At 43.5% G+C, this 25,833-nt stretch overlaps 1 protein-coding gene and 1 long non-coding RNA gene across 8 annotated transcripts; one reads left to right on the forward strand and one right to left on the reverse strand.

Annotated features, from left to right (window-relative positions):
* The first annotated feature begins 552 nt into the window (after positions 1 to 552).
* Positions 553 to 24,093, forward strand: LOC129848108 (uncharacterized). 7 transcript variants are annotated; one of them, XM_055915575.1, is made up of 9 exons: positions 553 to 769; positions 905 to 1,064; positions 1,262 to 1,678; positions 6,741 to 6,901; positions 16,295 to 16,445; positions 16,573 to 16,629; positions 17,073 to 23,044; positions 23,189 to 23,264; positions 23,385 to 24,093. In XM_055915575.1, the coding sequence occupies exons 7-9, from the start codon at positions 21,080 to 21,082 to the stop codon at positions 23,489 to 23,491; spliced, it is 2,148 nt and encodes a 715-aa protein (XP_055771550.1). In that variant the 5' UTR covers positions 553 to 769; positions 905 to 1,064; positions 1,262 to 1,678; positions 6,741 to 6,901; positions 16,295 to 16,445; positions 16,573 to 16,629; positions 17,073 to 21,079; the 3' UTR covers positions 23,492 to 24,093. The 7 variants fall into 7 exon arrangements, with proteins under 7 accessions (XP_055771550.1, XP_055771545.1, XP_055771548.1 ...); XM_055915570.1 differs by lacking the exons at positions 553 to 769; positions 905 to 1,064; positions 1,262 to 1,678 and adding an exon at positions 4,509 to 4,595; XM_055915573.1 differs by lacking the exons at positions 553 to 769; positions 905 to 1,064; positions 1,262 to 1,678 and adding an exon at positions 4,509 to 4,595 and having other exon boundaries at positions 18,153 to 23,044.
* LOC129848110 (uncharacterized) lies at positions 2,177 to 3,437 on the reverse strand. Its single transcript, XR_008758478.1, has 2 exons — positions 3,022 to 3,437; positions 2,177 to 2,366 (listed from the first exon to the last, which is right to left on the reverse strand). It is a non-coding gene; the product is annotated as an uncharacterized LOC129848110 (long non-coding RNA).
* Positions 24,094 to 25,833: the final 1,740 nt, after the last annotated feature.

The following is a 25,833-nucleotide window of genomic DNA, read 5'->3' on the forward strand; positions in this document are numbered from 1 at the left end:
GATGGCGGAGAGCTGCCTCGAGGTAGAATGTGCTTTCATGGAGATTCTGCAGACACTTAAGAGTCACGGAACAGGCGATGAGGCATGCAGCGCCTGGGCAGTTGACTGCATGTCCACGACTATCTCTGACACCATGTTTAAACGTGTGACTGAGGGGGGCTATCCTCCTCATGTTACTCATGTCTCTGGGGCAATGGTCACAAACTGTGGTCCAATCAGAATCAGTGATGTTAACCAGCGCAGCCTATCAAGATCAAGGCTAGAATGTCCAGGTCCTCCGTGAACCTCCTACAAACCACTGTGGAAAAGTTTGTGCATAAGCTGAAGGGTGAGCGGGTGCCCATCCCAGAACTAGGAGAAGGAATGTCTACTTCTACCAGGAGAAGGAATGTCTACTTCTACCAGGCCCCAGCAAGGAAAGGATCCTGGTAAGATCGACAGAGGTATTTCTCTATTTTTTTAAAGAAAATACATGTATATTTTTTCTTGTTTTTTAATTCTATTTTTATTATAAAATGCATAAATAAACAAATGATTCAGCCTTCTTCGCTATTAATACTATGTAATGTTTCCTAAATGTAAATAAAATAATTACCTCTTCTCTCACAGACAACCTACGTACACCACAGAGTGTTCAGAGGAGATTCACTACGGAGCCAACTGAAACGGGAGGAGCTAATTAGTATGCTGTGTGCATTGATGAGCAAATCCATCATTAGCTCCTTGTCTTTGGATAGAGCTTTTCAGGTTCCAGTTGACGCAGTCTCAGGTAGGAGTCCTGAATACCTTTATTGATCCTGTATGATATTCATCACACCTCATATTAGATAGAATTTGGTGCAAAATATGCCATAAGCTACTGTATAGTATTTAATTGAATCCTGATGTATTTTTCTTTCCACAGATACAAAGGAAAGCAGAGCTTCTGCTGTGAAGTTGGGTACGAATGCCAGAACGCCCCCTCCTCGCCCCACCCTCACTATCAGTCAGAGGGATAATAAGCCTGTCCAAGAGGACAGCAGGAGGAGAATCCGACATCTCCGTACTCTTCAGGCTCCCAAGAGGTAAGTAGCCCAGAGGTTAGAGGCAGACCAGTAGTGCTGGAAAGTCGCTGGTTCAAATCCAAGGCAGGGCAATGGGAAAAAATGTGGGAACTGAAATTACAACTGAAGGGCTGGTGGTTTCAGATACATTTTTGAATATCCTTTGCAAGATGGACTAATAAAGTTATATATTTGTATTCCCTTATTCTCTAAAAAAGGGTGGTCAGCTCCATGGACTTGGACATTTTCAGGACCACTAGTAGAAGCAGTGGGATGGTGGGTCAAGCTGGCTTGTCCAGTCAACAGCAACAACAATCTCTTCAGCGAGCCTCCCAGCACCTCTGCAGCCATCTCAAACACATCCCTAGCAGCCTCTGAGATCACTGAGAATTTGGTGTGTAAACTCCTCCAGGGGGATTCTCCAGACTTCATGTCATCCAGCAACCACACCAGCCCAAGCCCCTGAGGAACAACATTCAACTAATGGAACTGCATAAACCTCATTTTCTAAATATCTAGGCTTAATACAAATAATTTTGCAATGACATTATTTGGTCACTTGTTCATGATTTTAATATGATCATTCAAAGTAGACTACCTGAATTTCGCATTTTGAGGTGTAAGCAAAAATACTGGTAAGTAACGCACTAAAGGTTTCCTCGTGTGTCTGTTGTGTAAGCATAGATCATAAAAAGAAAAGAGTGTACGGGAAATATTGACTTCATTCCTTGCCAGCAAATCATGAACGCTGTGAATGTGTTGTAAACATTTCATAGCAATCATAACCAAAGGTTATCTATTATATTGACAAGATAGCCCAGTGACCGCTCTTACAATGGAAATGCATATCCTCAATTAGTAAAGGCGAGTGAGGTAAGGTGGGACCATTTTAGCCCAGATAATGACACCAATGTGTGCGCGTCCTCCGCTATCATTATCAGCAGTTGGCCAGAGCCTCTGAGAGGGCAGATACCCGTGTGAACAACAGGCACAAGTAGTAAGAGGTTATGTAGAAAGAGGAGGAAGGGAAGCGCTACTAAGGTACACTATAGTATATTGGTAAATAGAAGGTGCTCTTTGGTAAAAGGTGTAAATAGGTCATCAAAAAGAAAGGAGGACCAAGGCACTCTTCATATAATTAATTAAAATGCCTTTATTAGTATGGCATGTTCAATAGAAACAAAGTTGTTTAAAAACCGACGCGTTTCGGCTGCATGGCCTTCGTCAGGGAGTATAGAAAAAGGAGTACACAATGTCCTCTTTTGAAAGGCTTTTCCAATTAGCCCTAATTAGAAGAGGGAGTGGTTACCAAATTGGACACACCTAGTAAGCAATAACATACACATGAAAAGGTGAAATACTGTAGCTATGTTATCATGAGCATACAACTCCAAGCTAGAAGCATCAGAACACCCAGAGAGGCAGTTCTAACCTTAAATATGACTGGGAGAAGTGTCCAGAACAAGAAAGCAATATATTCCACAGTATACTAGAACACAGCAAAACATGAACAACAGTCCAAACATAGCTGAGGGCAATAGAGCAAAATGTCCACTAGATGACACTAGATGACAGCAAAATGGACCCATCACAACCCTACAGGAAGGGTGAGAAATCCATATCTTCATTTAAACCAGGGTACTTAGTGGCCTGTAGTTTGTAAATCCAAAAACTTTCCCTTTGGTTTAACTGTTTGAGACGGTCCCCTTTTCTAATAGAGGCTGGAACATGATCAATACCCATAGCTTGTAGGGAGGCAGGATTGCCATGGTGTAAGGACTTGTAGTGCCTAGCCATGGGGTAGTCTTCATTGCCTACCCGTATGGCGTACTTGTGTTCCGCCAAGCGATCTTGAAGGCGTCTCTTTGTCCGTCCAATGTAGAACACCTTGCACTGTGGACATTCTAATCTATAGATGACATAGACCCCATGGCTAGGCACTACAAGTCCTTACACCATGGCAATCCTGCCTCCCTACAAGCTATGGGTATTGATCATGTTCCAGCCTCTATTAGAAAAGGGGACCGTCTCAAACAGTTAAACCAAAGGGAAAGTTTTTGGATTTACAAACTACAGGCCACTAAGTACCCTGGTTTAAATGAAGATATGGATTTCTCACCCTTCCTGTAGGGTTGTGATGGGTCCATTTTGCTGTCATCTAGTGGACATTTTGCTCTATTGCCCTCAGCTATGTTTGGACTGTTGTTCATGTTTTGCTGTGTTCTAGTATACTGTGGAATATATTGCTTTCTTGTTCTGGACACTTCTCCCAGTCATATTTAAGGTTAGAACTGCCTCTCTGGGTGTTCTGATGCTTCTAGCTTGGAGTTGTATGCTCATGATAACATAGCTACAGTATTTCACCTTTTCACGTGTATGTTATTGCTTACTAGGTGTGTCCAATTTGGTAACCACTCCCTCTTCTAATTAGGGCTAATTGGAAAAGCCTTTCAAAAGAGGACATTGTGTACTCCTTTTTCTATACTCCCTGACGAAGGCCATGCAGCCGAAACGCGTCGGTTTTTAAACAACTTTGTTTCTATTGAACATGCCATACTAATAAAGGCATTTTAATTAATTATATGAAGAGTGCCTTGGTCCTCCCTTTCTTTTTAGTAAGAGGTTATGTTCGTAAATTACATCTGGAGTGCCATAGTCCGTTCGTAAATTCAGAGCGCACTCGAGCTTGCTAGCTAACTGTTACTTCGAGACACAAACGAGAGAACACCTCACTCAGACAATTTTACCAGTCCTAGCAGAGCTAGTTTGGGCTGTGTTCATATTATCTAGATCGTTAGTGACTAACTGTGCTGCTAGCAACAATTTAATTCCGTTTTTTTAAACCAACCTTTTCGGACACCTGTTGTATTCAAAGGGTGTTGCGCGTTGGTAAATCCATCAGTTATTCTGCGCTCTGACACTCAAACGAGTAGATAACCTCAATTAATTTACGAACACACTCGGCCGTAGTAGTTTTTCTCAAAGTTGCTGGAATGCCACGTGCATCCACTTATATCAGAACATTAACAGCCGAAACATTACGAAACGTAAATAAGACTCAAGTAATTCGACACTATCATAGACCTCCATATAAAAAAAGATTTATCTCACGCAAGCAGATTTTGGGCGGAGTAAATTCTCTCTCTCCATAGGGCTGGACCATACGATATTAGTACACCTGACCTGCACGCTTTCCTGACTTTTAATAGACTGCACAAGACCAAAACAAATTATATTTCGTTAAATGTCTTGTTTTGTATACTTTGTACAAAATAATAAAATGCAGTACTACAGGATATTTCTTAGCGTAGCTCTTTATTAGCTAGCTATAACTGGCATGTTCACGTATCGCCAACCAGGATCCAACTGACCATGACCTGACCGTGGTCTTAACCAATCATAGCACAGTATGATATGGCGATAAAATGCATCCAATTATAATTCAGTATGTTTACACATATGAATATTACATCCCCCTTTTAAAACAAAATAAAAATGTTTACATATTCTAAGCGTTTCTTTTGAAAACATGCTCTGCAGTTTGAACTCGAGGTAAGTAACCATTTATATTGCTTACGACACCAACTGAATCAACATATACTCTGAACAATGTCCACATGTATGTGGACCTTTGCAGCATCGCGCGGAGGTTTCGGTCGTGCTCTTCCACATTTAGTACTGTTTGCCTTTAGCTGGGCAATTTCCTTGTTCACCATGCACTTTGTATCCATAATATCCACATGTTTTGGGGCATTTTGAGTCTGTGTCGCTCTGTTTTGGAGTTGTGTCTCTCTCCGTTCTAAAACGCGCTCTCTGTGCACCGGAGGTGTGCTTTGATGTCTGCCTGACTGCGTGCACTACTTGTTCACGTGATGCGCCCGTGTTACCGCGCGAAATGGTTTCATCTGAGCGGGTGCTAGCTCGTGAGATCTGGCTATGTCGATAGCTTTGTCCAGCGTTACCTCAGACCCAACATTCAACAGTTTCTCACTCGCGGTGAGTGTATTCCAAATACAATACGGTGCCTGACCATCTCATCCTTGTTTGCATAATCACAGTCTTTCACAGGCAGACGCAGCTCTGTCACAAACTGTTCAAAAGACTCGCTAGCTCCCTGTACTTTCTCATGGAATTTGTACCTAGCGAATATCGTATTGCTCTTCGGCACAACATATGCTTCAAAACGATCGTAGTATGTTTTCAGTACCTTTGATTCCGCCTCGGTAAGTGTCCATGTGTTGTAAATATCTCTCCCTTTTTCACCACATATGAATATTACAAATGTATATGTTTAACAGACTGTCTGCAGTTGGTTAGTTAGCGTCGATTCGTAGCTACGAAAACTCCGACAAAAGCTCTCATCTGTCAACGTCACCACCGGAAAATTTCAACATTAACGTTACTTTCTGCCTGGCTGGAAGTGTAGGAGTTGGTGGGCTCATAGGATCAAATTGAACTGTTCGTATCAGACAGAACCCCGGTATGGTACCAATATACATGTTGATCCCACTTCTGACACCAATGTAATGAAACAGTAGGGAGCAGGTCTTGAACCCTCCACCTCCTAGCCCGAAGTCCGGCGCGCTATCGACTGTGCCGCAAAAGCATGCTCGAGCGGCAGAGTCGATTTCCGCGCTTATAAACCCAGGGTCGTTACACTATGTAGTCTACTATCCACTAACGATAGTCTGCTCATCAATTTTGGGCTAGCTAGTTAACGTTAGCCTAGCTTTCGTTAGCCTACTGAATTGTAATTGGATGCATTTTACCGCCATATCATACTGTGCTATGATTGGTTAAGACCACCCAAATGGTTAGGTGATGGTCAGTTTGATCCTGGTTGGCGATACGTGAACATGCCAGTTATAGCTAGCTAATAAAGAGCTACGTTAAGAAATATCCTGAAATAAGCTTTGAAATTCTCTTTGCTTACAATGTTTTGATTATTGCTTGAACAGTCCCTAAGATTATATTTGGTTGTGGTAGTTGCAAAATACCTATTTTAGATGCAGCAGTTGTTAGCTATAATGCTAACACTCATAGACATAGGCTGGTATCAAAGCTAGCCAAAGAGCTATTTTACTGGTTGATGTGTTTTTGAAGTGTAATGCAGTTGATTGGCAACTATGACACAATTATATTAAGCAGAACATTCATGCAATACTTATAATCCAATTTTATAATTGAAAAGTTGTGTGAAATGCACTCATAATCAACATGTAAATCGTTTTTTAAATTTTTTATGTTGGCTGTCTGAACGCCCTGTGTTTTCCTTCATGGTTGGGAAATTGTGAATAGCAATTCGGAGTATTGCTGAATGTGATATTTCTGGAGAAGCACTCCTGATCTTGCGCCGATAATGCTCAGTAATATTCGGAATACATTGTGGGAAAAAATACTTAAGCTCACCATTTGAGCTCCACACAGATTTTCTGCATCTGTAATTAGCAGTATACATAACTAGTGAGTTACTTATTTGCAGGGAGGGGTTTCTGCAACCAAATTGTGTGCTCATCGCCCCGTGCGGAAAAGTTTGCAAACACAGAAAAGGGCCTATTTGGTCTTGATCAATCAGATCAGCTTTTTTGCCAGTCATTGGGCAAAAGATCAGAATTGGGCTGCCTGTGTAAACACAACCTTACCACTTCAATTGTTGCTGAATATTGTCCTTTTTTTCTTTTTGTCCTTTCATCACAGCTGTCCCTTCCTGGTGAAGCACCTGACTGTGTTCATCCCAGCGATTGGAGGAGTGCTGTTTGTGTTTGTGGTCATCTCTCTCCTGCAGACCAGCTTCACTGACCCTGGCATCCTGCCCCGGGCCACGCCGGATGATGCCGCAGACATTGAGAAGCAGATCGGTAAGGGCAACAAGTACACACTTGAAAGAACAATCTTACTGTCCCCCTCACTTTTACAGCTTTGTGCACTTGTTCACCTACACTACCCAAGTGACAGCATCTGTTTTTCTGTTCCATATTCTGGTCTGTTTGTTTTTGCACTGGTTTTGAGACACTGTAACAGCAACATATATGTTAGTTTCCTGTTTTTTGTTCGAAGCCATGCATTATTCAGCCAGCAAATGGTTGAACCTCCATAATTACAGGCTTCCTCCTCCCTTGAGAGAACCACACACAGTCCCCTCTGACAGAGCATGGTGGGAGGGAGGGATGGATGGCTAGAGGTCTTTGAACTGTTAATGACTCTGCTTGTTGCGGTGTGTGGTCAGCCCCCTGGGCTAATTGCCTCTGCTGTTTAATTGTGTGAGAAATTTAAGACACTCTGGCTCAGTAACGATCCGATCAAAAACGATATCCAATAATCTGGCCTTCGTGCACAGCGTGCACGTCTCTACTTTTGAAGTTCCAAGGAGTGGCACAGCCTTCAGTACCTGACTGGTATTGTCGACCTCGGTAAGCATTGCTGTCTTTTTGCGTGACACGGTAAAAAAAAGTTATAATAACTGTCAATGGATGTCCAAAAAATATTGAATATTGCTTGTCTCCTGTGCTAAAACGTAAGTTTAGTTTGTGGGCATAACAATGAATGAACATGGCGTATTGAAAGTGGATTTTCACGAGTGCCTGAACCCCACCTCACTGCCCACTCATGCAGCTTGCCCCGTTGTCAGTCTGAGTTCGGCTGCTCGGGTTGAATTTCCAGTACAACAGTGGTGATCGCCTCTGTGTTTCTCTCTGGCTCACATCAGAAAATCCCAGCAATCTCTCGCATATAACACCCTTATCATTGACCAAGCATGCAATGATTGACATTTGCCGGATATGTCTGTGGTGTCATCCACCTGGACTGCTATGAAGGGTGCTGAACTGATCTCACTGTCAATTTCACTTTGTATCACGTCTGCGACGTTCTGAATGGCATTCTGTATGGTGTTTGACATGCCTGTAAATATGGTCCTTGTCCCAAGGTGTTCAGCCATAGCAGTATCGAACTCTGCAAATGCATTGACAAGTTCAACCAAATTATCTTTAAGGCTTGTTGCTGACTCGTCATGCCCCCTGAAAACTTGCTCCTGCTGTCCCAGGTACATTGCGATGACCAGTTTCTTCAGAATGTCTCTGTTTTTATTCACCTATTCATTGTGCCTCTGGACACTGATCACTGTGGCCTGGCCGAGAGCCTCGTTGATCCAGACTCGACCAAAGGGCTTAGTTTCAGGCTTCCCATGTGTTTCCATGTCGGTCAAGGGACCTGCCCAGGTTTGCAAGATCAGGAAAAACCAGTGGTGGCCCAAGGGTTGTGGATCAATCGTGTGCTCTTGTCAAATAAAAGGCATGGCCAGCAAAACCGCTTCTTTAGCCTAGCACTCCCAGCTAGCCAGTCGGTTCAATTGTAATTCTGTGTTGAAAGACCGGGTCCCACCCTGTGCTCCTCTCCCCTGCACAATATCAAATTTTGGAGTCACCCTCCCGTTCTTTTTGCTTTTCAGCTGCTGCTCAAACTTGTTTTGAACTAGAAACTCCAGATCTGCATCCATAGCTAGCTACTGCAGGACACAGACCTTAAGCTAACAGTGACGCTTTGGTGTGATTTGCCGAATCCAAACTGGCCTCCTTTTGACTTGTTTTTTGTTTTTGTTGCTGCACCTAGACCATTCAGAGTTGAGCGTTTGGCTTCCGTTTTTATCAATGGAAGCTTAACGCCGGCTACACATAGGCTACTGAGACAGAGGGGTGCTGTTTTCCTCGCTCTGTTTCCTCCTTTGAGATATAGATTCAGCCTGGCCACTTGCGAAATTAACGAAAATGATGAAACGGAGGAGATTAAAAAAACATTGTATATATATTTTTTTATGGGCAAGGCTGGCTTCCCTTGGCGTCCATGAATACACACCACTGACACACACAGCTCAGAGTAGAGAGAGAGAAGTGTTATTTTCTTGCACCAAAATGATATAAAAAAAAGTTGTGTGGTGATACTCTCTGCAACATGGTTTAAGCCTAATGTTTTACATATCTGCTGGTTAGGCCTAATTTCCTAAACTAGATGAATACATCCAGAAAGTTCTTATCAGGAGTATCATACTTAGTTCTGACTAGCTGCCTAATATTCAGCTGTCATTGTGAGGCAAAGTTGTTCTCTTGAGAGTACCTTACACTTTACTGTGAAAGTGGCTCATGCCATGACGTGATCGAGCCAGTCTATTTATACACCAAATCGACACTCATCTGAAACCTTCTACAGAGCGATTCGACCACCATTGTCCCTGGGTGGGGAATTGTGCTGGGAAGAGGAACTATCATTTCTTCTGCACCTTCATCGTCTCGCTGTCCTTCCTTACAGCCTTCGGCTGCGTCGCCACACATCTAGCACTGAGTACGTAGTCTACACAGCAGACACATCTGGCCGCTGCCCTGGCTTGTGATATTGTGTGCAACTGCTGAGTGGATCCTGATATTATCCTGTCATGGTTTCCTGTAACAATCTTCAATTGCTCTGTCCTCGGGGGCACAAGGAGGCAGAGGCCTTATTTTTGCTCTTCAGGAGAGTCCAGCCAGATATCCTTTTACCAAGACTCTGTGTGTCTAGGGTAACCGATCTGATCCCCTCATAATACCACTCCCTGCCTCCAGTAGTGTGGTGTTAGGGCACCTAAACTGTCATTCACTTCAGTTTCTTGGCCGTATTGCAGAATAAGAATAAGTCTCTTTATCCAGCTGATGTCTCTGATGATACTCAAACCATAAACGTTGTCCTTGACTTTTCTTCCTGCACTGCTGTGGAGCTGGTGATTTGCTTCTTTTCAGTTTGGTCCATCTTGGGCCTCTCAGGCTTCCATACCTACCTGGTTGCTTCTAACCTGACCACAAATGAAGATGTGAGTAAATGCCAATGAGTGTGATGTCTTTGTCACCTTTGGGATATGTGTAATACACTTTAAAGGTCCAGTGCAGCTGTTTTAATCTCAATTCCACATAAATTCCGGGTAACAATACGTATCTTACTGGGATTGTTTTCAATTAAAATTGTAAAAAAGAAACAAATAGCTTCTTAGTAAAGGTCATTTTCTCAAGCAAGAATTTAGCTAGGACTGTTGGTGAGTGGTCTGAGTGGAGAGGGGAAAATGGAATATTGGCTTTTATTGACAGAGGTTTGGAACTCTTTCTTATTGGTCTAACTAATTTACTGCATGGTGGTGTCACTATGATAGGCCAAAACTCCATCCCGCCAAAACAGGAGAAAAGGACATTGTGAAAATGATAATCACAGCATTATTCCAACCTTATAGTGTGGAAAATGTGTGTGCATGCATACATACAGTTGAAGTCGGAAGTTTACATACACTTTTAATGACTCCAACCTAACTCGTTTTTCAACCACTCCACACATTTCTTGATAACAAACTATAGTTTTGGCAAGTCGGTTAGGACATCTACTTTGTGCATGACACAAGTCATTTTCCCAATAATTGTTTACAGACAGATTATTTCACTGTATCACAATTCCAGTGGGTCAGAAGTTTACATACACTAAGTTGACTGTGCCTTTAAACAGCTTGGAAAATTCCAGAAAATGATGTCATGGCTTTAGAAGCTTCTGATAGGCTAAATTACATCATTTGAGTCAATTGGAGGTGTACCTGTGGATGTATTTCAAGGCCTACATTCAAACTCAGTGCCTCATTGCTTGACATCATGGGAAAATGAAATCAGCCAAGACCTCAGGAAAAAAAAATCAGGCCACCACAAGTCTGGTTCATCCTTGGGAGCAATTTCCAAATGCCTGAAGGTACCACGTTCATCTGTACAAACAATAGTACACAAGTATAAACACCATGGGACCACGCAGCCATCATACCGCTCAGGAAGGAGACTCGTTCTGTCTCCTAGAGATGAACGTACTTTGGTGCGAAAAGTTCAAATCAATCCCAGAACAACAGCAAAGGACCTTGTGAAGATGCTGGAGGAAACGGGTACAAAAGTATCTATATCCACAGTAAAACGAGTCCTATATCGACATAACCTGAAAGGCCGCTCAGCAAGGAAGAAGCCACTGCTCCAAAACCGCCATTAAAAAAGCCAGACTACGGTTTGCAGCTGCACATGGGGACAAAGATCGTACTTTTTGAAGAAATGTCCTCTGGTGTTTGGATGTTTGGAGGAAAAAGGGGGAGGCTTGCAAGCCTCCAAACACCATCTGTGAAGCATGGGGGTGGCAGCATCATGTTATGGGGGTGCTTTGCTGCAGGAGGAACTGGTGCACTTCACAAAATAGATGGCTTCATAAGGAAGGAAAATTATGTGTATATATTGAAGCAACATCTCAAGACATCAGTCAGAAAGTTAAAGCTTGGTTGCAAATGGGTCTTCCAAATGGACAATAACCCCAATCATACTTCCAAAGTTGTGGCAAAATGGCTTAAGGGCAACAAAGTCAAGGTATTGGCGTGGGCATCACAAAGCCTTGACCTCAATCCTATAGAAAATATGTGGGCAGAACTGAAAGCATGTGCGAGCAAGGAGGCCTACAAACCTGACTGTTATACCAGCTCTGTCAGGAGGAATGAGCCAAAATTAACCCAACTTATTGTGGGAAGCTTGTGGAAGGCTACCCCAAACGTTTGACCCAAGTTAAACAATTTAAAGAAAATGCTACCAAATACTAATTGAGTGTATGTAAACTTCTGACCCACTGGGAATGTGATGAAAGAAATAAAAGGTGAAAAAAATCATTCTCTACTATTATTCTAACATTTCACATTCTAATATAAAGTGGTGATCCTAACTGACCTAAGACAGGGAATTTTTACTAGGATTAAATGTCAAGAATTGTGAAACTGAGTTTAAATATTTGGCTAAGGTGTATGTAAACTTCCGATTTCAACTGTATGCAGGGGCAATCAACAATGTGAGGGAGTCCAGGTGAGTCCAATGAGCGCAGCTGCGCGTAATGATGGTAACAGGTGCGTATCATGACGGGTAGCGTGGCGCCCTCAAGTGCCAGGGAGGGGGAGCGGGAGCAGGCATGACACAAACGCATTAAGAAGGAAAGAAATTCCACAAATTAAGTTTTAACAAGGCACACCTATTAATTGAAATGTGTTCCAGGTGACTACCTAATGAAGCTGGTTGAGAGAATGCCAAGCGTGTGCAAAACTGTCATCAAGGCAAAGGGTGGCTACTTGGAAGAATCTCAAATATAAAATATATTTTCATTTGTTTAACACTTTTTTTGTGTTATTTCATAGCTTTGATATCGTCACTATTATTATACAATATCGATAATAGTAAAAATAAAGAAAAACCGTTGAATGAGTTGGTGTGTCCAAAACTTTAACTGGTACTGTAAGTATTCAGACCCTTTGCTATGAGACTTGAAATTTAGCCCAGGTGCATCCTGTTTCCATTGATCACCCTTGAGATGTTTCTACAACTTGATTGAAGTCCACCTCTGGTAAACTCAATTGATTGACCATGATTTGGAAAGCCACACACCTGTCTATATAAGGTCCTAAATTTGACAGTGCATATCAGAGCAAAAACCAAGACATTAAGGGCAAAGGATTTGTCCGTTGAGCTCCAAGACAGGATTGTGTCAGGTAAAACAGCATGAATCTCAAATATAACACTTTTTTGGTTACTACATGATTCCAAATGTGTTATTTCATAGTCTTGATGTCTTCACTATTATTGTACAATGTAGAAAATAGTAAAAATACAGAAACCTGCTGGAATGAGTAGGTGTGTCCAAACTTTTGACTGGCCAACACATCACTGGGGGCAAACTACCTGCCCTCCAGGGCGCCTACGGCACCCGATCTCACAGGAAGGCCAAAAAGATCATCAAGGACAACACCCAGTGCTCCCGAATAGCACTGCATCTCAGTGCTAGAGGCATAACAAGAGACCCTGGTTCGATCCCAGGCTGTATCACAACCGGCCGTGATCGGGAGTCCCATAAGGTGGCGCGCAATTGGCACAGCGTCGTCCGGGTTAGGCCATCATCGTAAAATATGAATTTGTTCTTAACTGACTTGCCTAGTTAAATCATTTTATTTATTTTTAAACACTCGAGCCACTGCCTATTCACCCGCTATCATCCAGAAGGCGAGGTCAGTACAGGTGAATCAAAGCTGGGACCGAGAGACTAAAAACAGATTTTATCTCTAGGCCAATAGCCCTCACAAGCACATTAGAGGCTGCTCCCCTATAGACAGACTTGAAATCACTGGCCACTTTAATAATGGAACACTAGTCACTTTAGTTTACACATTTTGCATTACTCATTCTCATTCTTTTCTACTGTATCTTTGTTTATGCCACTCTGTTCGCCCAAACATTTATACACTGCTCAAAAAAATAAAGGGAACACTTAAACAACACAATGTAACTCCAAGTCAATCACACTTCTGTGAAATCAAATTGTCCACTTAGGAAGCAACACTGATTGACAATAAATTTCACATGCTGTTGTGCAAATGGAATAGACAAAAGGTGGAAATTATAAGCAATTAGCAACACACCCCATATAAAGGAGTGGTTCTGCAGGTGGTGACCACAGACCACTTCTCAGTTCCTATGCTTCCTGGCTGATGTTTTGGTCACTTTTGAATGCTGGCGGTGCTTTCACTCTAGTGGTAGCATGAGACTGAGTCTACAACCCACACAAGTGGCTCAGGTAGTGCAGCTCATCCAGGATGGCACATCAATGCGAGCTGTGGCAAGAAGGTTTGCTGTGTCTGTCAGCGTAGTGTCCAGAGCATGGAGGCGCTACCAGGAGACAGGCTAGTACATCAGGAGACATGGAGGAGGCCGTAGGAGGGCAACAACCCAGCAGCAGGACCGCTACCTCCGCCTTTGTGCAAGGAGGAGCACTGCCAGAGCTGTGCAAAATGACCTCCAGCAGGCCTCAAATGTGCAACTGTTTAGCAAAACATGCAAAATATAACCCTAAAAAGTTGCAAGTCAACAGAGTTGCAGTTGATATGTTGTTGGCAGTTTGAGCATCTTTAGACCACGGAGGCATGTGGTGTGGCTGGCCTATCAGAGCTCAGACCTGAGATCCAACATATATTCTCTCACATGCTTGTGATCCAGGTCAAACATAAAGCTATTGAACGTGGCACAGGTACACTATAGCACCAAGAGTGTAATGTTACTAGACCATACACATAGAGAAGCCCCACATAACTAAAGGAGAGGAGAGCTGGCTGGAGCCCAATACAACGTACGCTGAGGAAATGCAAGGGGCTTCTTAAAACACAAATTATGTGTGTGATTTATGTGGTTCATTAGCAGTAATGGCCAGTTGGAATGGGCCCAAAGCCCTGGAGATAAAAACATGCCTCACATGGTTCAGACAGGGTTGGGGAGTAACTGATTACAATTTCTTTTTTTTTTACTGTGATCAGTTAGTCACAGCAAAAATATTGTAATCAGATTACAGACACGTTTGAAAACTAGATGCTTACTTCTAGGATTACTTTTAAATTCAGAAAGGATGTTTGGGGAAAATTACATTAAATTCAGCATTGAAAAAAGGCACAAGTTTAAGTTTGTTCCACCTGATTGAGTCTGACCACAAGTCAGATACCACTATGATGACAAACCAAATGTGTTTAATGAATCCGTTTTGTCTATGTCTAATGCCCCGTAAATGGAAATAAATCCTTAAGTAACTAAAAGTAATCAGATTACCATACTGAGTTTGGGTAATCCAAATGTTACATTACTGATTAGAATTGTGGACGGGTAACTAGTAACGGATTACATTTAGAAATTAACCTACCCAAAGCTGGTTTCAGATCAGTTAGCACCATAGGACAGGGTTAAAAGGGTGTTAGGCTAAGGACCACAGTATAGTAGATCATAGGCATAGAGGTACAGTAGTCTGGCACTGGACACCATTAGTAACATCCACTACGACTCATAGCACGTATAAGCAGTATTTCATATATATTGTCTATTAAAGACAAAGAAAGGGAGCTGTGACTGGCTATGTACTGTACATTGAAAACATTATATCAGAGAAATTAACAACTTTTACACATCATTGGTAAATCTTAATTTGTACTGTAATCGTGTTTGTGAACGGACATTTGTGAATGAATGCTTTTATTTTGCTATCTACCAGGTCAATATGCTTTTCACAACATATTATCCAGTCCAGCATGGTCACCATGGTACCAAAGAACCACTTGACAAAAACTATTTGTTTCCTTTTATTCCCCTGGACCATTGATAAGAGCTGTTACTGGAGGCATGGCCAGCCCTGTAGCCAATGGGAGCGGAGAACAGAGCTGTAATGGCTAAAGCAGGTGGCCTGTAATAGAATCATGATGATGATGCATTAAAAGATGATTAAGAAGGGGCGGGAAATGTACTATTTGTAGAACTGTCTGTCTCTCTCTCTTTCCTGACTTCTTATGGTTATTTTTTTGTCTTTAACTCTAAAAACCCATTTGAGATAACAGTAGAGGTCAGTTAGAAGGGTTCTATCCCATTCCGTCACACCACGGTGGAGTTAAAGTCAAATACAATATGTGATGAGAGAAGGGTTGAGAGTAGAACATGGAATCACCACAGTACATGGCTTTTCACCACACTTTTTGACTGGGCCTTTTTTGGCCTAAGTGCACATAGGGGAATGACTTTAATTGTTGCCTATTTAGCCTCTCTTGGAATACTTTGGGGTGTATTTGAGAATACTCTCAGGAATTCATAAAAAATATACAAAAAATTGGTTTGATATGTTTTCTTTGAGCAGGTCGAGTGGAGAGGAAAAGTAAAGAGTAATGTAATATAGTATGTGTGGAGACTCCAGGGAGAGGCTACTGTATACAGGGCCCCTACAGTCAGCTCTATAACAGCCTTACTGTCACGGAGACCGGATACTCACACCAGCTCAGTGGCAGATTAAAGAATGGACTAATGGAGTACCCAAACTGACTGGTGATTTGGGTCTGTTAGTGAAAGGGTTCAGCAGCACTATCACATGTCAGCTATATGAATAATAAAGAGGTCTTACTAACAAGAATGTGGGGAAATAACAGAAGAACATATTGAGTGCCTTCCAAGTGGGCAAAACTGGTTGATATGACAACCAGTTTTGTTGCTGAGATGTCTCTTTTTGAATGAGCCTACGTCATATACACTGTGGTGTGGCTATCATGCATATCTAGTGTGGGTGTTTCAATGGGGAACTATGTATTTAGTAAGAAATAGATATGGTGGACAGTTTGAGTTGTAGAAAAATGAAGGTAAATCATGTTTGATGTTCCCTTGTATGTGAAGGTTTCAGAGTGAAATGGAAGAGGGGAAGAACCTTCACTTGGCCGAACTGGCTTGGGATGTGAAACGACGCCCCAGGCTTGAGGAGCTGGAAAGAGAAGTGTGCAGGGAGCTGCGCCTGGAGCGCCGAATCCGCTGGTCGGTGATTGGACAGGTAAGGATGGAACAGCGGCACTCCTAGGGCTGATATCAACTCATAGTTGCTTAAGCAGCAATAGGACCTCAGTGTTTCTGTTGGTATCTTCATCCATTTGCCTCTCTCTCTCACCCGTCTCTCTTAGCCTGGTAGCCAGATGGGAGATTGGAGACCCCTGGGAATGGAGACACACACACCTCTGGTAATGGACTAATGTTCCCAGCTTTCACTCTTTGGGGGCTGTAGACATATTACTGCTTCCCTGTCTCCCATCTCCTGGGAAATCCATATCCAAGTACAGTGGCAAGAAAAAGTATGTGAACCCTTTGGAATTACCTGGACTTCTGTGTAAATTGGTCATAAAATGTTATCTGATCTTCATCTAAGTCACAACAATAGACAAACACAGTCTGCTTAAACTAATAACACACAAACAATCATACTTTTTCATGTCTTTATTGAACACACCGTGTAAACATTCACAGTGCAGGGTGGAAAAAGTACAAAAAAATAAATTTCCCTTTTTCAAGACCCTGTCTTACAGTTGGGATAAGGTTTTGATGTTGGTGTGCTGTGCTTTTTTTTCTCCACACAGTGTTGTGTGTTCCTTTCAAACAACAAAATTTTAGTTTCATCTCTCCACAGAATATTTTGCCAGTAGCGCTGTGGAACATCCAGATGCTCTTTTGCGAACTTCAAACGTGCAGCAATGTTTTTATTTGGACAGTCGGTGGCTTCTTCGTGGTGTCCTCCCATGAACACCATTCTTGTTTTTGTGTTTTACGTATCGTAGACTCGTCAACAGAGATGTTAGGATGTTCCAGAGATTTCTTTAAGTCTTCAGCTAACACTCTAAGATTCTTCTTAACCTCATTGAGCATTCTGCGCTGTGCTCTTGCAGTCATCTTTGCAGGACGGCCACTCCTAGGGAGAGTAGCAACAGTGCTGAACTTTCTCCATTTATATACAATTTGTCTAACCGTGGAGTGATGAACATCAAGCTTTTTAGAGATACTTTTGTAACCCTTTCCAGCTTTATGCAAGTCAACAATTCTTAATCTTGGGTCTTCTGAGATCTCTTTTGTTTGAGACATGGTTCACATCAGGCAATGCTTCTTGTGAATAGCAAACTGAGTGTTTTTTTTAGGGCAGCTCTAACCAACATCTCCAACATCTCCAATCTCCAACATCTCTAATCTGGTCTCAATGATTGTACTCCAGGTTAGCTGACTCTAATTAGCTTTTGGAGAAGTCATTAGCCTAGCGGTTCACATACTTTTTCAACTTACACTGTGAATGTTTAAATGATGTATTCAGTATAGACAAGAGAAATACAATAATTTGTGTGTTATTAGTTTAAGCAGAATGTGTTAATCTGTTGTTGTGACTGAGATGAAGATTAAATAGACTGTTATGACCAATTCATGCAGAAAATCAGATAATTCCAATAGGGTTCATATACTTTGTCTTGCCACTGTATTTGGATGATGTGATATGCGTTTGCCAGTTTGGTAAATGTAAAACGTTTAGATGAGGAGGATGATTAAGTTGCAACAATGGAGACCACACATTTGATATAGAATAATTGCTAAAAAATATGAAAGGTATACTTGTTATATTTACTTTTTTTTAAATTTGATATGGATTAACATGTGTTTTGATTTCCAACATACTGTAAATCTATATCAATTCCGTTGATGTACCTTTCTGTGTTCATATATACAGATTACTGTTAGGGACTTGCTGCTCATGATTGGGCACATAACTAGCTCAGTATTGGAGGAGGTAAATAGCATCCTGATCCCTGCCTTGGTTGACCTTATAAGGTTGAGAGCTTCAGAAAGTGATGCAGAGAGTATGCTCTCCATCAGCAAAGACACCAACGAAGATTCAACCCAGGGCTCTGTCAGCTGTACCTCCCTACTCTCCAAAGTCAATGTGACCTGTCTCACTCAGAGTCCTGACAGTAGGTTCTCCCCAATCTCCATTGATGAACCAGTCACTGCTGTCCAGACTTATTGTAGCAGCAGTTCTCTGTCCAGTGAGGAACGAGCACACTCTTCCTCCAGTCAGATCTCTAATAAAAACCTACAGGCTGCTAGGCCACGTTCTACCAGGACCCAATCTGCCATGCCCCAATCTGATAATGTGACAGGTTAAAGGAAATACTAATAGCCTGTTATACATTAAACAGTATTAGTAAATTCATAGTATGTGAGGATCTTAAAACATCTAAGGTTAAGAAGATCATGCATTCAGTATTAGTTGATAGATTGATAACATTTATATAATTGTGTTCAAATCCGTCAAGCATACAAAGGGTACGAATTGTGAGAGGAATGTGTAAACGTTATGTTGATTACTTTATGTTGTCGTGGGTAAAAGTGTTAATCTGTGATCTACTAAATGCTCTTAATCTATGAGCCTGAGATTGATTGCTCTGGTCTCCACTCAAATTCACGGAGAATTCGCGGTCTTTTTCTCATTGCACTAAAGGTTCTCAATGAGTACACATGAACCTATCACTCTCGTGATTCTTTCCCCCCTTGTTCAGGTACGTTATTGATGATTAAAACGAGTAATTTAAATGTAATAACTTGCTAACATGTCAAGAGTGTTTAAGGTGTGTCTTAGTAACATATTGAGGAAGTTAGTTAAGTTTGCAGAGAGTAATATGAGCCGTGCTCGTTTGCAGCTAGCTTCGTACTGCTAGGTACTGCTACGTAGGTGCCATTTTATGTCGATTGTGAATGAACATGTGCTTTAATAAGATATTTTGCGGCATTATTTGTGTAATTGTTTTTCAAACACTTTATTGCCTGTTGATAAATTGAGTTATGGTTTACTGAGTTAAAGCTTTGTACTTGACAGTTATTTTGAAAATAGTATTTGTTTCAGTGATGTACAGTGTATACTGTTGTGACTTGAATAAAACTATCTATTTCCTGTAGATCTGTTATTCTGTAAAATGTGTTACTTATGTAAAATGATTGCACTAAAAGTTCTCAATGGGTAAACATTAACCTATCACTCTTGTGATTCTTTCCCCCCTTGTTCAGGGGTGTAACACTAAACCACCACCTGCTAAACCACAATCTGCTAAACCACCACCTGTTAAACCACCACCTGCTAAAGCACAATCTGCTTAACCACCTACTGCCACTGACTACTCTGGAACCTTATCTGCTGTGGTAGGTTGTGGGCATGTCATCCCTGTCAAACTGACCTTGGCCAGTTTCTCCTCCTTACTCTCCAGCGAAGAGACCAACACCAGCTTCCCCTCCAGCCAGGGCTCATCTAGCAGAAGCTCCCTGGTGTCTACCACTTTGAAAATCTCAGCCACTGACATGCATCCCAAGCAGAGGTCAGCCAGGAGCAACTCCTTCTCCTCCTCCTCTGACTCCATCAAGCTTTTAGACAGAATGAGTGACATTCCTTGCTCCCTGGCTGTGAGCTCTATTTCAACTGTTCCTGGACCTGACTCTAGCAGCAGCCCTATGCGGGAGAATAAATTTGCTACTAAGGTCTCGTCGATCTGCCTCAGCCAAGATATAAATGGTCAAGGAGGGAGTCTGACACATCCAGCCCCTTTGGGTGTTTCCCTCCCCTCCATTATTGAGTGTGCTGGCAGACTTGTATGTTCGGTCATCTCCCAGTCTTTAGCAATTGCTGAGCCGCGGTGAAGTGTGAATGGTGAGGAGGGCGCTCCATCTCCCACCACAGTCTCCCATTCTCCTACAAGGGTGTTTGTCAGCCACATAAGGAGTAGCCCACTAGGTGAGGACCTTGTAGATTCAACACTTGCGGATGTTATCTCTGTCCTGAAAATGGAGGGAATTCTTTCCTCCTCTCCGACTTTGGACGAGGAGCTGCTTGATCTCTCCTCCAGTTGTTCTTCGTCATCCAGCGAAACACTGCAATGTGTGTCTGTTGGCCCTCTTGGCAGTGGGTCGGAGACGTCCTTCAAACTTCTTGGGGGTCGTACTATGAGTGTCGCCACCCCAACGGCCCATGTTATCACAGAGGACTTAGAAGTCTACAGTGATGAGATCATTAACGAAATCCTTATTATAATGAGGACCAAAAAAAGATGATGACAGTGGAAGTGACGTCTCTGGTGCATCAACACCATGCAACACACCAGCACCACAGAGCCGGTCCTCTTCTGCACTGAGGGGAGTGCTTCCCCATGACAGGAGGATACTCAGCACAACACTGCTTGGAATCCAGAACACACTAGACAGTGAGAACCTCTCAGGAGAGAGCTCCATCTCACCACAGGACAATGCCAGAGTCCTGGAGATGATAAAGTTGTTGCAGAGGCGCCTTGAGGGGACACCCTCAGAGTCCTCCATCCATATCACAGATGTGGCTTCACCCTTGGGCTTTCCTCTCCCTGTATCTCTCCATGCTGTTCAGTCGTGTGTATTTGCCACTGACGAAGACCTGAAGGCAGAAAGAGTGAAGGGAGTCTTTGAAAGCCTGAGATCCCGGTTTGAGCTACTCCATCAAGCCTGTGAGTAACATCATTACCAGGGCAACAACAAAGATGGCTGCCTCCAATCAGGTTAGTTTAGAGACACTCCAGGCAGCATCAGCAACATCATCTGCTATGGCTCAACCTTATTAGTTTGGTTTTATTTCAAGTTGCCATGGTGTCCTGCTCTGATGACTTAGAGGGTCTGGGTGATCATCTCAGATGCCCCTCAACTTTAACCAGAGTTCTGACACCTTTGACCTCAGAGAAAGCTACACTGACACCTGCTGTTCAGAAGATCAGAAGGGAGATGTCTAAGGAAGTGGCCACTGAACTCCAGAGTTTCTTGATCAAGGAATCCCTTACTGGCACCCAGACACCATCCAATGGACATGTTTGCACTTCTGGTTCTGCCCCAAGGGAAGCTGTGCGGGACATCCTGAGGAAAACCAAAGAGGAGGCTTCCAACAAAAGCCTGAATAATATTTTCTCTGTTAGTTTGGATGAGCGGCTCACAGACTCCATTGCAGATGCCTTATATCCAAAGTTGCATGACACATTGGAGTCCAAGAGAGAGCTGCAAGCTTCTTATTACAGCTCCCAGATCAGCTGCAGCCTCAGCCCCTTCGAAGTTGAGAGCAGCCTAGAGCTCCAGGAGTTCACTGACCCACTATCTGAGTCAGTATTGTGTCTCCTGGATAGGACATTTAGAGATGAAGCTCAGAACTTAAAGACAGGCGGGGGTGTTTTACAATATGTCACAGACCCAACCTATAAGAAGCTTTTGATTGAACCCCACACCAACGATGTCAATGTGGTTGTGCACACGATTGCATTGGAGGAGTTGCCTGTTGAGGGTTGTATTGCGCAAAGTGAGGCCATTCATGGCCTTCACAAGAAGCAAGAATTACCTTCCAGCACCAGTGACAGAGGGAATGAGACCCCGAGCCCTACTAATTGCCTACTGGAGGGTGTAGTGGACAAACTGGTACGGAAGATGCTATTTCAGGGCCTTGACATCCCTGAGGTACCCATGAACGACAGCCGCTCTGAGAACTTTAAGCTACAGTATGAACTGTTTGCAAAGCTTTGTCCTCTGATGGTCAGGACAATCATGGCTACAACCATAGCCAATCAACCACCTACTATTCAAGAAGCAGTGATGTCTTCCGAGAACATCCATGTAAAAGAGCTGTGTGAGGCAGGTATCAAACCTCTCAAAGAGAACAATGTACCCGATGACAGCTGGACCCTAGTTGAGGATGTGACCAACAAGCTGTCCAGTGCTCTGTGGGTGAGGGTGACTAACAGGTGGAGGGAAGCAAATGTCTGCCTGAAGGCAACAGACATCTTTCAGTTGGTGCTGTCTGTGCATAGAAAGTTGATGCAACGCTATGGCACAGAGGAAGCCCTACAGGAGATACTGTGCCACAAGGCACCCAAGCTGCACAAGGACATTGTCTGTCTTGTCACAAACGGAATTATGGATGCACCATCCAAACTTCAAGGCACCAAAAATCTGGAATCTACACTCAACTTGAAAGAATTGACAGCCTTGTTTAATGAAATGACAACCCGTCAATCTTTGAATAAGAAAGCTGAGCAGAGCAGCATCAAGACTGAGATTGAACAGCCGGAGTGGTCCACTGTGGATCAAGTGACATCCGGTTCCACCAGCTTCATTAGGGAGCTAATATTAGAAGAAGTCCTGATGAAGCTTGTCAAGAAAATATGCCGTGTGCCAAAAAGGACCAACAAACATCAGCGCATCCAGATCAGTGATCTGGTGACTGAGCTGATCCGATTGTTCGATGATGAGGTGGCCAAATATCTGATTGAGGAAATGGAAAGCCAGCAAAAAAGTTTCAATTCTAAGATGACATCGAAGCTGGCAGATGCCATCTACACTGACCTTGGGAAGGTCAAGCCTTTGAAACGCTCCTTGAAAATTGACGATATATTTGAGGATCAGGAGATGCTTTCCATTGTCTCTGACATTGTTTCCCACAAGCTACTGGCCATCTTGAAACCCTCACTGCCCAACCCATATGACCACGAGACCTCAGACCTTGAAGATTCATGCAGTGATGATGTGGAGGATGCGGAATCTGAGGGGGTGCATTATGCCACCGGCAGAAAGGTAAGACAAGCTCAGATTACTCTTGAATGGTCATTGGTTGTGCTTTTTGATATCGGCACCAGTAAGTATAGTTGTATAATTATAGGAATATGTAAAGGAAGTGAAATTGATGTTTAATTGTGCATCTTTGAATTCTGATCACAGTCCAAGATGAGCATTGTCCTTAAAGACACTACAGAACAGCCAGAGATGTACATTGCTGTGGATTCTCCACCTATGAGTGAGTGTTCCTGGGGGGAAATGTTCTTATGGGACAATTATATATAAAGAAGTAATAAATGATTGTTTTATCAGACAATTGTCCATCTGAAATTCTTACATATTTTCATCTTCTTGCCAGTTAAATTATCCAAGATGAGGAAAGGCATCCGGGGCTTCTTCTGGGGAGTCCAGAAGGCCTGGAAACGCTTGGTCACCTGCAAGTCCTCTGGGTCCTCTGATGGGTAGCCTGGATGACGTGCAGCCCATGTCAGTTGCTTTTGCCAGGCTACATCTGAGGAGAACACCACAACTGGCCTCAATACAACATTTTTATTTTTGTTGTTCATTTCTGTTTTCATTTTGAGTCCCCTAATGCTGCTCTATTTGAACCAGGCTGTCAGTGGACTAGCTTACCATTAGTTTATACTCCTTAAGGAAGATCCACTATAGGCTACTCAACACCAAAATTCCATCTGGGTCTTTTGATCCCTTATTAGCTCCCACTCCTGTAACTAGGAATGTGAGCTTCTAAATGTCATTCAGACATCTACAGCTTCTCCTGTGATCAGGAAGATAAGCTAAGAAGCCCAACCAATTTAGATGTGATGCCATCTCCCTATTGTAATCATTGATCCACGTCCATTGCAGCCTCTAAATTTGATGTAGATATTTAGCCTAAATTAAAGAATTACAAGGAGGGTAGGCCGACAGCAGCTTCTACTCTTACGATTAGGAAAGTGGTGCTAAACCTTTTGGGCTTTGAGGAACTATGTATTTTATTTTTCAATCACTTACATACTTTTTAATGGATGTTTTAATAAACCATTTGTATTGCAGATTTTGATTAATATTGTATCTTTCATAATTGTTCATTTTAATTTAGGTATTCATTTGATGACATGGGACTAAAGCGTAGTTTATACCCTACATACGTACACAAGAAATAACTACAAGCAGCTACACAAAAGCCACTCTACACAAGAACGCAGGATCAGCATTTTGTGAAGCGTTCTTGTGTTGCACTGTCACAGTCGTCTTCTTGAATGACAGTGGACCAAGGCGCAACGTATGCAAAATACATCTTCTTTATTTGAGAAAGAAGACAAACGAAACAAACACTATACACAAACTAACCAAAACAACAAACGACCGTGAAGCTACAAACGTTATAGCACAAACAAGCAACAAACGTTCAACATACTGACATAGACAATTACCCACAAATGCATGATGCCTATGGCTGCCTTAAATATGGCTCCCAATCAGAGACAATTAATGACATCTGTCTCTGATTGAGAACCAAACCAGGCAACCATAGACTTTCCTAGAACTCTCTCCTGAACACAACCCCATATACTATACAACACCGCCTAAATAATACACACACCCTAAACTAGACAAAACACACAAACTTCCCATGTCACACCCTGACCTAACTAAAATAATAAAGAAAACAAAGAATACTAAGGCCAGGGCGTGACATAATCCCCCCCCCCCCCCTCAAGGTGCGAACTCCGTGCGCACCAGCATAAAGTCTAGGGGAGGGTCTGGGTGGGCGTCTGTCCACGGTGGCGGCTCTGGTGCTGGTCGTGGCCCCCACCCCACCATAGTCACTACCCGCTTTCGTATCCTCCTCCAAATGGCCACCCTCCAAATTAACCCCACTGGATTAAGGGGCAGCACCGGACTAAGTGGGAGCACCGGACTAAGGGGCAGCACCAGGATAAGGGGCAGCACCAGGATAAGGGGCAGCACCAGGATAAGGGGCAGCTCCGGACTGAGGGAGGGCAGCTCCGGACTGAGGGACAACACCGGGCTGGCTGGCGGATCCTGGCTGGCTGGCTCTGGCGGATCCTGGCTGGCTGGCTCTGGCGGATCCTGGCTGGCTGGCTCTGGCGGATCCTGGCTCGCTGACGGCTCTGGCTGGTCATGGCTCGCTGACGGCTCTGGCTGGTCATGGCTCGCTGACGGCTCTGGCTGGTCATGGCTCGCTGACGGCTCTGGCTGGTCATAGCTCGCTGACGGCTCTGGCTGGTCATGGCTCGCTGACGGCTCTGGCTGGTCATGGCTCGCTGACGGCTCTGGCTGGTCATGGCTCGCTGACGGCTCTGGCTGGTCATGGCTCGCTGACGGCTCTGGCTGGTCATGGCTCGCTGACGGCTCTGGCTGGTCATGGCTCGCTGACGGCTCTGGCTGGTCATGGCTCGCTGACTACTCTGGCTGGTCATGGCTCGCTGACTACTCTGGCTGGTCATGGCTCGCTGAAGGTTCTGGCTGGTCATGGCTCGCTGACGGCTCTGGCTGATCTGGTCTGGCGGAAGGCTCTGGCTGATCCGGTCTGGCGGAAGGCTCTGGCTGATCCTGTCTGGCGGAAGGCTCTGGCTGATCCTGTCTGGCGGAAGTCTCTAGCGGCTCCTGTCTGGCGGAAGGCTCTAGCGGCTCCTGTCTGGCGGACGGCTCTGTAGGCTCATGGCAGACGGGCGGCTTTGCAGGCTCATGGCAGACGGGCGGCTTTGAAGGCTCAATACAGACGGGCAGCTCATGAGGCACTTGGCAGACGGACAGTTCAGACGGCGTAGAGCAGACGG

This window comes from Salvelinus fontinalis, unplaced genomic scaffold (assembly GCF_029448725.1).
Source record: "Salvelinus fontinalis isolate EN_2023a unplaced genomic scaffold, ASM2944872v1 scaffold_0987, whole genome shotgun sequence".
Classification (NCBI taxonomy): Eukaryota; Metazoa; Chordata; class Actinopteri; order Salmoniformes; family Salmonidae; genus Salvelinus; species Salvelinus fontinalis.

Bases quoted from the DNA above. Each gene is read 5' to 3' on its own strand.
- LOC129848108 (XM_055915575.1), top strand. From the start codon at position 21,080: ATGGTGTCCTGCTCTGATGACTTAGAGGGTCTGGGTGATCATCTCAGA. The intron at 23,045-23,188 runs GTAAGACAAGCT...TTCTGATCACAG, and splicing joins ATTATGCCACCGGCAGAAAG to TCCAAGATGAGCATTGTCCT. The intron at 23,265-23,384 runs GTGAGTGTTCCT...TCTTCTTGCCAG, and splicing joins TGTGGATTCTCCACCTATGA to TTAAATTATCCAAGATGAGG.